The sequence below is a fragment of the Nesoenas mayeri genome (assembly GCF_963082525.1).
Source record: "Nesoenas mayeri genome assembly, chromosome: 19".
NCBI classification, from domain to species: Eukaryota; Metazoa; Chordata; class Aves; order Columbiformes; family Columbidae; genus Nesoenas; species Nesoenas mayeri.
In genome coordinates this window covers 3,009,522-3,022,201 of record NC_137568.1, presented here as the reverse complement: position 1 = coordinate 3,022,201, position 12,680 = coordinate 3,009,522, and the positions used below count along the sequence as shown (strand labels likewise).

Below are 12,680 nucleotides of genomic sequence, written 5' to 3'. Positions count from 1 at the left end.
TCATGGGACAGGGTGCTGTGCACTCAGTGCTTTCCAAAGCATGCGCAGGCTCACAGTGACACCAAAGTGTGAGTTATTCCCTTCTCACAGAAGAATAAATTCTTATGTGGAGAGAGAAGTGACTGTCAAAGCCAATAGACCAAGTAAACAGCAGAGCCCAGAGCTGAGCCCCGGCTGCAGAGGCTTCATGGTGCTCCTGCCAAAGGTGGCTGGAGGAGAGAGGACAATAAACTGCGCGGGTAATTTTCCACCACAAGCAAACAAGCCTCGCTGGCTGCTCTTTCCTTCCCATATGTCGAGATAAAGCGTCTGTGATAAACACCAGAGCACAGAGCCGTTTATCTCTCTGTGAACTGTTACTGGTGTGCAGATGCCTGGAGCCCAGCTGACGGGGATGAGATGAGGCTACCACCGCAGGGGAGGCTACTTGTAAATCTTGGTTATCACACAGCAACTCCTGCCCCAGGTGATGAAGGAACGGGCTCTGCCTGGCCCGGGGCAGCAGGAACTCACCCAATCTGGGAAAGAGGGTGGCCAGGAGGCTTTTTCTCGCCTTCCTGATAAGCTGTATCACACTTACATGATCTTAATGTGTCCGACGTGTGGCCACAATTCCCCAGCTGTTTGAGAAACAGTCTCCTGCCACGTAGACCTGGCCTTAGGCTTTGTGACAGGGACATAACGCTGTCCCTGTGTTCCGTTAGAGGAGCCACACTGATGTCCCACAACTTTAGCTCCTACCTTTCTTCTGGGAAGTAATTTCCCTCCTTCTTCTGACATCTCTCTCCAGAGAATTGCTGTCTTCTACAAACATATCCATCTTGCTTCCTCACAGTCTCTGCACTCATAAATCCTTCATCTTCCTATAGACGGTGTTTTAGGCTCTGTCATTGCCATGTCTGATCCTTAACTACCCCAGCTCCCACATCCGATGGAGCAAATTTGGTTTTCATGTTACCTCTTTACAGTCATTTCATATAGCAACCTCCTCCAAAGGCTGGAGAAATTTATTCACTTGCTGCTCTGGAATTTACGGAGAGCTGGAGGTCTTTAACAAGTGACAAGATTATAGCTTGTGCAGGTGAAACTGGGTAAATGAGTTTTAAATTTAAGAATCAATATCTTAATTTCAGATACTTTGTTCTGCCAGCAATGGTGAACTCCAGCCGTGCTTTAATACTTCAAATGCCGCAGCATCCGTAACGCCTGGCAGTTCCAGAGTTGCAGTGGACTCTTAAGCTTGCCCAAAACATGGACAGAAGGCACTTGGCTCTGGGCAGGGGCACCAGCATCCTAGAAAGACATGAGTAGTGAAGTAGCCAACACAAGTGGTGAGTAGGGATGCAGAAGGTAGGACTGTCCTGAGATGATGCTCTTTTGCTTAGGATGTACAGAGCAGATGCTCTTGTTTTTATCCCCCCTCTCCTGAAAGAGATGTGCTCTTCTGTTCAGGAGTTGTCTGCTGTGTGTCGACGTGATGGAGGATCAGGATCAAGGTTAAGGTGGGGAGAGATCTTCCTCCTTCCAAAGAGAGTGGGCTCAGGATGCTCATGAAAACGTCCTCCTCTTGGAATCCATCATGCCACCTAATGTATGAAACGGGAAGCAAGTGGCATTGCCTTGTGAAAGGGTGATTCATTATCATTATTTCCTGGCATATTGATTCTCCGCTTCGACAAGAAAGCTCTGTCACGCCGTCAGCCGGCGGTGACGGATGGCCCTGCCGCAAATGTGACAGCAGCCCGGGGGTGGCAGCCAGGCATGGGCTGCTTGGGGGACAGCGGGGTGTCACTGTCCCCCAGGATCCCTGGGAGGGAGAGCAGGTGGGTATGGTGGTCATCTCACCAGGCTTCCCTGGATGGAGAAGAATGAGAGTAGGGCAGAGATGGAAAAGATGTGACTCGAGCTGTGGTGAACAGGTGTGCAAGATCGTTCTTCCTCTGATTTTACCTGACTCTTCACATGCAGGTGGTTGTCACGTAACTTTGTGTTGTGATGTGTTGGGTTTTTTTTTTCCCCAATAAATTTTTTGCTCATCCACGGTTTGTGGCTGTCTGCCCCCATACTTTCTAGAGCCAGTAAAACCATCCTTATTTTAACTGGGACCAATGGTCTGAAGGTGAACAACCTGTCTCCCAGCATGGCTTAGTTCATGGTCTCCATTATTAACCACATGTTAATAGAGAAACAGGTGTGGGGCACCAGGTAGAACACACTAAAACCAGAGTGTCTTGCCAGGGGTGCAAGGGAGGGTTAAACCAGAAACTCATTCTGAGCATCACTTCTTCTTCCAGGAGCCTGCCATGATGGGAGGAGGACATATTTCAGTCTTGCACATCTTTTTTTTCTGCAGTAGCTTTTCTACAAAGAGATGAAGCTCCTGTACAAAACAGCATTTTTCATTTACAAAGGTGTTTACTCTGACTCTGCAAAACAATCCTTAAACTTAGAATGGCTAAATTATCTTCTCTGCAGCTCTGTTATGCTTCTATCAAAGCTCACAAAAACATATTTTTTAATATCCCCAGACTCCCATATTTTCCCAGAGTGCTCTTATTTGGATGCGTGCTCATCCATATTCATCCTTCCTCCTGCAAGAGCCACGGCAGAGCTGCCCTGTCTCTAAACCGACGTCTCCTGAGTCGAGCAGGACAGACAGGAGGGGTCTAGAGGGGAGGCCATTGGGCAGCGGTGATGAGGTTCATCTCAGCTTTTCCTTTACAGCATACCCCTTTTTTTTGCCCCCACAGCTTCTCTTACATCCTTCATTAAAAAGGTGCTCAGACCTCCAGAGGACAGAAGATGAGAAGTGTCCTCTGTGCGCTGCTGGCTGCGAAGTGTCTGTGGTGTGTTTGGAAAGGGTCTGACACTGTTGAAAGTTCAGGACAAGCAAAACCCTCCGTTGCTTTTTAGGCACGTGTATGAAACAAAGGTTTAAAATAAAGTTTTCATGTCACCTACTAAGAATCCACGGTGGCATCGCTGTCCACAGCACCGTTGTGGCTCCAGGAGCTGTTGGTGATGGTGTGTGAAGGTGTTTCATCCCAGGAGCATGTTGCTTATGTCCTGTGTCCTGCATATAGATAAAAAGATTAAGGCTTTTTATATGGACCCGTGTCTGACTTCGTGGCGGTCCTTGTGGTGACTGAATGTTGTTGGACGGTTCATGTGGCAGCTGTAGGTGACTTGCAGTAGTGCGGTGGGACTGTGACTTCAGCCTCCCGAGGTGGAGGAGGGTGCGAGCAGGAGCTCTGTGTGTGCCGGGGGATCCTGTGCTGCCTCTTGACTGCCTGTCAGTCACAGGCTGTCATCTCCTTCTCATCTCGATTTATCACCGAGCATGACTAGGTTTCAGAGTTTCATTTTGGGGCTTGCCTCCTTCCAGGGACAGGCACATCAGTCTGGGTTGTAAAGGTTTTAGCTCTCTGCTTCCAGGAGTGAGAGAAAACACAATCCTCAGGGCAGGGCTGCTGTTGGCTTCTCTGGGGCTGGGATTGTGCTGGGGAGGTTTCCAGTTTCCTCTCCCAAGGATCATGCATCTGCAGAGCTCCAGGGCTGGGGCAGGAGGAGCACAGCTTGCCTTGGTGGGAGCAGAACCAGTTCAGATCTTGGTGTTGGATTGTCACGCCTTGTCATTTTAATACATTTAATTTCTGAAAGTATTATTGAAGGAAAAAGAAAGGTTTTGAGTTCTAGCTACTTAAGCCAAAGAGTTCTATGTCCATCATTTAGGGAATCCACAGGAATTCTGTTCCTTCAGTGCTCCCCACCAGAAAGGCACATGCCAGGGCAGAGAAGAGCTCATGTGTCTCTAACTGGAGAGATGCTCTGAGGTTGGGGTGCCGGCCTGGGGGTTCCCCTGAACAGGAGCACTTGTTAGCACTGGTTATGACAGCAGAGTTTTGAGCCAATGCTGAGAGTGGGCCGGGGGATGGAAATAGTTCAATCTGAGCAGAGCAGGTGGAGATTTACTCTCGTGTGCCAGGGAAGAGGTGTGAGACTTCTGCAGCTACACCTCACCCAGGACCAGCTCAGGATTTGGCTTCAGAGTCAGCTCACCTCTCCCGAGTGAAAGGGGAGAGATAGATCTCAGCGTGTTTCTAGCGCTGCCTCACCTCGTTTGGCTTTTTGCTTTGGGCACCTTCTCTTCCTGGTAGCCTGTGCAGCTGATGTCACATCACCTGGAACACAGCTCTCTTGGGACATCTTGCTCCAGCACATACAGCTGGCAAACGTCTCCTCTCCGGGGATCAACGGAGGGGGCACAACAACCGTTCCTGTGTTCACAGAGCCCCTCACTTGCTGGCGTGAGTGACAGCGAGGGGAATTGCCCACCCCCAGAGCAATGAGCTGTTGCTTTCTGTAGCCCTCTGTGACTGCTCTCGGGGAAGTAAACACAGCCCAAAGTGGCCTGGCCCTCATGCTGTGGAGGAACGGATCTGCTGTCACCAGTGTGGTGTTGGTGGAGAGCTGTTAGACCTGCCCTGGCACTGGGAAGCACTGGGAAGCACTGGGAAGCACTGGGAAGTGAGACGTTTCCTGCGGTAGCACGAGATGAAACGCGGCATGAGGCTCGGTCAGGGCTCAGCACAGAGCTGGTGTTGCCACGGGAAGAAAAGGAGGATTGCTGTGAGAGGAGAAACTGCATTTCATAGAATCACAGAACCATTTTGCTTGGAAGAAACCCTCAAGATCATTGAGTCCAACCATTAACTCGAGGTTTCAGAGCGTGCTGGGGGCATGAAAGGGGCAGTTCAGGTTAATCTGGTCTCGCTGGGGACAGCAGAGACACAGTTCCTAACTGGTCTGTGACTGTCTCTCCCAGTCCCTGGCAGGGTTTCCCATCTCCAGCCGCCTGTGCCAGCACTGGGCACAGAGCAGCCAGTGTCCTTGCCACCCCACCGTGAGCCTGTCCTTGTCACCCCACCACCAGCTGCCCGGCTCACAGCACCGGTGGCTTGGCCGCAGGACTGCGCACTGCTCTCTTTAATTCCTCTTTATGTATATATATATATTTATGGCATTCAAAGTTGTCCATAGTAGTAGCCTCAGCATTTTGTTCCTTTTTTTCATTGCCTGATAATTCACAGCTCTGCTCCAGTGCCTCACACCGGTGCAGGAGACAGCTCTGTGCGAGCCACAGCGGCTCATCCATTGCCAGCACCAGACTGTAAATCTTGCTGCTTGCTGCCCTGCCAGGCAGGTTTTTTTCCCCTGCTCCTTGTTAACTACAGCAGCTGATGATCGTCTTTCCCAGGTTGATGTGATTTCTGTGACACCAGAATTAGTTTTCTGCCGGTTTTATGTGCCATGCTAGGAATAACAGTCTAGCAGTAACTGCTTCTGGCTTGGATTTCCACCAGCAGAGTAAATATGGGCATTAGCTCAATCTCCTCGATTCATTTTTGTCCGTAGCACATTGCTTTTCGTGATAAGCTTTGTAAAATGGTGTTAGGCTTTTCCCTGACATAAGTGAAGGGTAGAGAGACGACTTTGTGCCTAGAAGTGATGAATTTTAATAGCAATCTTTCAGTGCTGCCTTAGTCCCTTCCAGACTGGCTTCTCCACCCTGGGATTAGCTGCAGACAGCCTGTTCCTCCTTCCCGGGAAATGGCTGGCTGGTTCTTGCTCCATCGTGCTTGACAGATCACAGGGACAGGCAAGCTCGGCAGTAGCTGCTGCTCCCCTGCATCTGCCTGTGCACAGCGGTGAGGTCTTGGAGATATTAGTCCAGTTGCAAATGTGTAGGAATATTCCCGGGGTTGAGTCTGCAGCCAGGTTTAATCTTTTATTCCTGTAGAGGTCAAAGCTCAAACATCTCTAAGCCATTTTTAAATGATATTTAGCCCAGGTGTGTAGCAGAAGTATGCCTGGACTGAGGGATGAAGGGCCCAGAGCAGCAGGAAGGAGGCTGGAGGGAGCCCATTCCCTTATCTGCTGACCGAAAGCAAGTCATGATTAATTCCTGTGCACCTTGCCTTTGATGTACCGCTTTCTCTGGTGATAAGGAGATGCTGCTGTGGAGCAGGAGAGAGCTGGTGCTGATGGGAGGAGGGTCAAGGGGGACACAGACCTGGGCTTGACCTGAAACTTCTCTCTCTCTCCAGCTTTCATCCTCATGATTATTCTGGCCCTCATCCGCATCAGCCGAGGCCAAGCTGAAGGTCACCCGTCCATGGCCCAGCTGTCGGGCATCCGCAACCTCTTCGGGGTGTGCGTCTACTCCTTCATGTGCCAGCACTCCCTGCCATCCCTCATCACACCCATCTCCAAGAAGAAGCATGTCAACAAGCTCGTGCTGCTCGATTACATCCTGATCCTGGCCTTCTACAGCCTCCTGTCCTTCACCGCCATTTACTGCTTCCGCAACGACACCCTCATGGACATGTACACGCTCAACTTCACCAACTGCGAGATCATCAACGTTGCCTTCATTCGTTATTTCCTGGGCCTCTTCCCTGTCTTCACCATCAGCACCAACTTCCCCATCATCGCAGTGACCCTGCGCAACAACTGGAAGACCCTTTTCCACAGGGAAGGGGGCACCTACCCGTGGGTGGTGGACAGGATTGTCTTCCCAGCCATCACGCTGGTTCCCCCAGTGCTGGTGGCTTTCTGCACCCACGATCTGGAGTCCTTGGTGGGGATCACGGGCGCTTACGCTGGGAACGGGATCCAGTATCTCATTCCGGCGTTCCTGGCATACTGCAGTCGCAAGGACACCCAACTGGTCTTCGGCAGCGGGACGGTCAACAAGCACCTCTCCCCGTTCCGACACACCTTCTGGATTGTGTTCGTGCTCATATGGGGCTTTTCTTGCTTTGTGTTTGTGACTGCGAACATTGTCCTGAGCGAGTCGAAACTCTGATGCAGGGGTGGCAGCACGTTCCTCGCCATGCTCCAGAGACTCCAGCATTTCAGCTCCCCCTCTGCAGTTGTGGAGGGGGAGAGACAAGTGAAGGGAAGGTTCCAGGCCATTGGCTTGGTGGCACAGGTCAGACCTGAACACGGACTTTCTTCACTCCATTTTGGGTGTGGATGGAGTGGATTCAGCCTTGTCACTATCTCTCAGACCCACTACACGAAGCCACAGGGCTGAGCCTGTGGCAGCCTGCACAGTTCATCAGTGTCCAGCCATTTCTGCCTTCAGCTCTGTTGGAGCATCACTCCCTCCATCGCTGCCCGGCTCTCTGTGTGCTGCAGGTCTCGGCACGCAGGAGAGCAGCCAGCCTTGGCCGCTCACTGCGCTCATCTGCTGAATGTCCCTTTTCCCAAAGGCTGGGATGTGCTGTGTAGAATCCAGCAGGAGTTTGGGAGAACTGAGTCTCTTCTTTCTGCTGAGACCTCTTCAAACCAACCTCCTGTGCCAGCTGAGGGAAGAAGTTAGGGTGGCAGTAGATCTAATTCAGAAGGAAATAATTCTGTGCTCTGTTACATTTTATTTTTCTAGAGGCATTAACCTGTTTGTGCACCATGGATTGCCTGGGATCTGGGATCTTTTTCTTAGAGCTGGATTTCTCCAGCCCAGCAGTTTACATTCACACTTCTCACCCTGTTCTCCTGTGCTGTGGCAGCCCAGACGGACAGAGCGATGCAGGGATGCAGCTCTTTGCCTCTGGAAGGGAAACCGCAGCCTTTGCGTCCCTTTTCTCCTGCCTGCAGCTGGCAGAGCCCTTCTCCCTTCTCCATTCTCCCGTCTCCATTCTCCCCTTTGCACGGGGCTGGGACAACCCGCCAGACCCTGGCTCCAGGATTTGAGGTGCTAATTTCCAGTCCTGCCACGCGTGAGGCCTGCAGGAGCTCTGGCCGTGCACACTGATGCATTTCCAGCCTCCTGCACTGGGTAATTAGCCTTGAAACGAGGTGGGTGTTAACGCCGGGCACTGGGCTGGTGCCAGGAGGCAGCGGCAGCACCTGGGCTCAGCCCTGCCCGCGGGAGAGCAAACACTGGAACCAGGCTTGGATCCCCCCTCTCCTCTTTCTGCACAGGGTTAAGGTGGGCTTTGAGCTGACCCTGCCCAGCTTATCTGAGAATTGGGCTGCCCGTTACCTGAGGCAGCGTGCGCTCGAGGTGAATCACTGTTTTTGAGGCTCCCGGTGGTCACTAATCCCACACAGTGACAAACAGTTCTGAGTCCTGAGCTCTGATGCCTATGGGCAAAGATCAGACGGGTTTTCCTAACAAAAGGAAGAACTTTTTAAAGTTATCACCTGAACTATTTAAAACCCCTTATTAAAGCAGGTTCAAAGGCAGGTGCATGTCACTTGTGTTAGATCCTCTTGCCCTCTGCACTTGCTGCGGTATTAAGTGTCACCGCTCGCTAACGCAAGCTTTGAACTGCAGCTCTCTTTAATCAAGCTCTGTTTTCAAGTAGGACTTTCTGGTTTCCATATGACCTGAAGTGCTGCTCCTGGGGGAATATGCAAGTACCTGGAGCTGTATAAAAACACTTCATGGCTTTTGAAGCAAAACCCTGCACCTCTCAAGCCTGAACACCACCGTGTCCTTGCCGAGCTGCTTGAGAGGATCCGGGGGGGCTGTTTGTCTCCTTTGCAGCTTGATCCTAAGCAGACATTGGCAGCCCTGAGTTTAAACATCCCCAAGTGCTCCAGGGAAGCTGAGGTGGCATCTTCATTGCCAAATTAACAAGGTATTTTACAGGTAGCTGGCGCTGGTGTCTCGTTTAGGAAGAGGCAGGTTGGAGGGCAAGTTCCTGGGGCAGCTGGGCTGGGAGGTTTTGCGAGGCAGTGGGGAGCTGGGCAGAGCCAAAGGGAGGAACTTAATGCTGATGAAATGAGCTGTGGGGAAGCTGGAGAGGCTGCGGGGGCTGCTCACTGCACAGGTGAATGGGGGGGGTTTATGGAGGCGCCCGAAGCCTTTCAGCTGTGCTGCCTGCCCTGCAGCCTCTGTCCACGCAAGTGCCCATTTCAACCTCTCGCCTTCACATTTCATTGCCAGCTGGAGAAACGGGGCTGTTCCCTGTTGTTTCATCTCTCTTCCTCCCTTCCCCTCTCAGGGCCTGGTCTCCCTCCCCTCCTGCCCCCATTTCATACCTGCCTCCTCCCTGCCCCTCTCCTGCCGTCCCTGACATTTCAAGATGTGCCTTCTCCTCCCTGCCCCGGGTAACCGGCTCTCCTCCTCGGCATGGGCCTTGCCTGGGAGAGCTGCGTGGATGCAGGTTTTGGATGCGGTGACACGTTGGTGGCTCATATCCTGGCCGCAGCCTTTGCCGTGGTACCTTACGGAGAACTCTGGTCCCCAAGGAGCCGCAAGCACTTTCTTAAATAAATAACCACAAATTCCCAGACACCCGCTGTCCTTGCACAGCAGCCAAACAAATCAATCTGAGGAATCGGGGTGATTAACGGAAAGAAGCTCGACAGCAGAGAGATCATTTTTCATGTAAAACATGAATAGCAATGCCTTAAAAATTACTGGAGAACGCGGGGAGGGGACGGCTCGGTGGAGCTGGGGGACACTGGGTGACCCTGGCACGGGGCAGGAGCTCCCTCTGCTCACCCATCACAAATTAGTCTATTTTTATTCGGCTGTTATCAACACTAACAATTCATTATTACAGATTCTCACGTGATGCTTGTCCTGACTGTAATTAGTTTTCAAAAAAATGGGATTAAAAAAAAACGAAACACAACAATAAAATGCACATTATACATCTGCTTTAGTCTGGCTGCTTTTTCCACCCTCTTCCTCCTCTCTTGCCTGCCCCACGCAGCTATTCCTGGAGGGGATGGGATGAGTGATGGGGCTGCAGGTCAAGGAGAAATGGCAAGCAGAGAGGCTAATGGAGACCCTCACCTCTCCTCTCCTCGCCTCCTGCAACTCGGTGGTAGCTGCAAACTCAATTAAAACATCTGTACTTTCCCCTTCTCAATTACGGCTCCTTACACTTAAACCCAAACAAATTGAATCGCTCCAACCGCCTCAGGCTGCGAAGGCAGTTTCTGCCAGCAAATTTATTATCACCATAAAGCGCAGCTTGATTTATGTTAAAATATTAAAACGGATCTTTATGATGGAAATAAACACTTTCTGCTGTGATTCTCTCAACGGACCTCACAAGCAGCGGAGGATTTCGGGGCTTGGGCTGTAAATCTGAGGCCAAACTGGTGTCGGGGATGAGTTCGCTCTTTCGCAGCACTTAAAAGAGCCACGGCCAGGGAAGAAAAAGCGGGTTTCGGCAAGATTCGGACATCACCAAGGAGTGGTGTGTCACTTAGGCGGGGTTTAGCTGTTTGGGCAGCTGGGCCCTGACCCCTGGGAGCTGTCAGCAGCTTGGCCGCAATGCCAAGAGATGGGGGGCAGTGACACCGTGTGCCGTGGTGATGCTGGAGCTGGGGGTGGGTGCCGGGGATGCCGTTGTCTGGGTGTCCCCCAGGCAGGGCTGAGCCCAGGAGGTGGGTGGCCAGCCCTGAGCCAGCCGTATTTCTCTTTGCACATAAATGGCAGCCCACAGTGTCCCAGAGCGGCACGGGTGCCAGAGCCGGCTGAATTAAAAAGTGATGGATTAGACTATTTCACCAAAAAGAAGTAACACCTCTTAGCGGCTGTTAAGCACTAAACTACCCAACCCCAGCTTTGCAAAGCCTGGTCAGAGGGTGCTTCCAGGCTGCTGTTTCCCCGCAGGTTTGTCCGGGTGCACCCCGGGGTGAGGGGATACTGATGGGGCAGCTCAGCCCTTGGTCCCAGGGTCACGCAGCTCCCATCTGCCCTGGGCTGCTCCTTCCCCTGTGCCCTATTCTGGCTCCTGTGTCACCACCCCCCAGGTTAGCGCCCGGCACCGGCAGAAAACTGCTGCTCTTCCATCCCAATTAGCATATAAAGATGATATGCAAATGCCATCACCATGGCAGGGACCTGGCTGCCCTGGCTGACACCCATTGCCGGGGCCACCTCCCCTGGGAGCCTCCCACACCGTGTCCCCGTCCCTCACTGCCCTCAGCCTCCCGCAGCAACGTCCTTCAATAAAACATGAAGCAAATCCAGTCGGGCTCTGCTGAGTCACCGGGGACATCACTAATTAATTTAAAATGTGGCTTTGGGATTTTTACTTTCCCCCGTTTTCTGCTCCCTTTTGTGCACACAGCCCCAATCCTGGCTCAGGCTCAGCCCCAACCCCAAAGGTGGCAGCTTTGTGTTCTGACTGCCTTGGGCTGGAAAGCCGCAATTTGGGGCAAAGCTTCTTGGGGCACTTTGGAGCCACCTGGGGGCCAGCCTGTCACCCCCAGGAGCATCGGGACAGCTGGCTGGGTAAATGGGTGCCACCAACTGGGGCAGTGCAGCAAGCACCCGCTTGCCTTTAACCAGGCTTATTTATTTATGGCCTTTATTTATACACCAGCACTTCCCTCCCCCGCCAGGAGGCTCCGAAGGGGCTGCCAAAGCAATTAAGAGACAATTGCGATGACAAGTAAGTAAAGGGAATTAAAGCGCTGGTACCGTGTGTGATGGTGGATCGGCTGGGGAATGGAGTGGGACTGGCTGGATTTAACCCCACACAGACGGGTGGATGGATTGACAGACAGATGGACACTGTCAATGCTTTTGACCCTGGGTCACGCGTGTCCAGGCCCTTTCTGACTTACCTGGGGCTTTGCAGCCGTTCCCGGGGCAGGGCTGGGTGTCCCAGAGCAGCCACTGCCATTGTCCCCTCACTGTCACCGGCCCCGACTGCTCGGTGGCTGCCAGCAACGCCAGCGGCTGCTTTTAAATAGGAAAATACAAATGGAGCTTTGGAGCTGCTTCCTGGGGGACATTCATCCAGGCGGGTGATGCTGAACTACCCAGTAAGGCCATGGCTGCTGCCCTGGGACCCCCTGGCCTCGGCTCCTGCTCCCCAAATTCCCTCTCCCCTGCCCAGTGCTGCCTGTGACCCGCACCCCTGCCCGCCTGGCAGGGAGGGCTCCTGTACATCGAGAGAAGAATTAAACCCAGCTCATCTGTCGCACCTGATTTATGGCTCCATCATCCCTGGGAAGGCAGGAGGAATTTTTTCCCCATGTCACCGCCCGCAGCTTCACCTTCCCGCTGCTTCGCAGCCACAGGAGCATCACTCTCTGACCCAAGCTCATGGCCACCTGTGCCCAGCACCCCAAATCCCAAACACGGGTGCCGTAACTCCAGCTTCAGTGCTCAGCTCCAGCCTCAGCACAGGATGATGGCTCTTAACTAATTATCCCTCAGTGCAACTTAATGAGTCACCATTTTCCTTTCCTCAGCTGCTGCCGGTGGGACAAGCCTGTGCCAGGGCTAAGCAGTGAAAGGACACGAGCCGGGAGGGGGTGACAGGACCACGAGCATCCCTGTGACAGAGGGCAAAGCCATTGCCTGCGAATGGAAGACGGATCCCCCAAAGCCAGTTGAAAATGTCTCTTTAATGACCTGGACATGGCATTTTAAGTCCCTCAAATGAAGCCAAAATGCAACGGCAACACAGCAGCAATGAGTTGGGCGTTCTGGAGTTCCCAGCCAGCCCTGCCTGTGGGGACAGCCTGTGCTCGCCCGGGCCCCTGCCGTGCTCATCCAGCCCCCACAAAGCGCACGGGACCCGCCGAGCCGCTTGGAGCATCCCACTGCCGGCGGGACGGGACCCCGGGAGGCTGGAGCCCGGCCGGGAGCCGCTGGCAGGCAGAGGGGTGCAGACACCCCCTCCGTACCCCCG

The 12,680-nt window shown here is 52.9% G+C and overlaps 1 protein-coding gene across 1 annotated transcript in view; it reads left to right on the top strand.

Moving 5' to 3' along the window:
- TMEM104 (transmembrane protein 104) overlaps nucleotides 1–7,169 on the top strand; it is a 41,129-nt gene extending 33,960 nt beyond the window's left edge. Inside the window, exon 10 of the mRNA XM_080356668.1 lies at nucleotides 6,108–7,169. Within this exon, the coding sequence (XP_080212794.1) occupies nucleotides 6,108–6,868 (761 nt within the window). The 3' untranslated portion in view covers nucleotides 6,869–7,169. The remainder of the gene's footprint in view (nucleotides 1–6,107) is intronic.
- The last annotated feature ends 5,511 nt before the right edge of the window (nucleotides 7,170–12,680 follow it).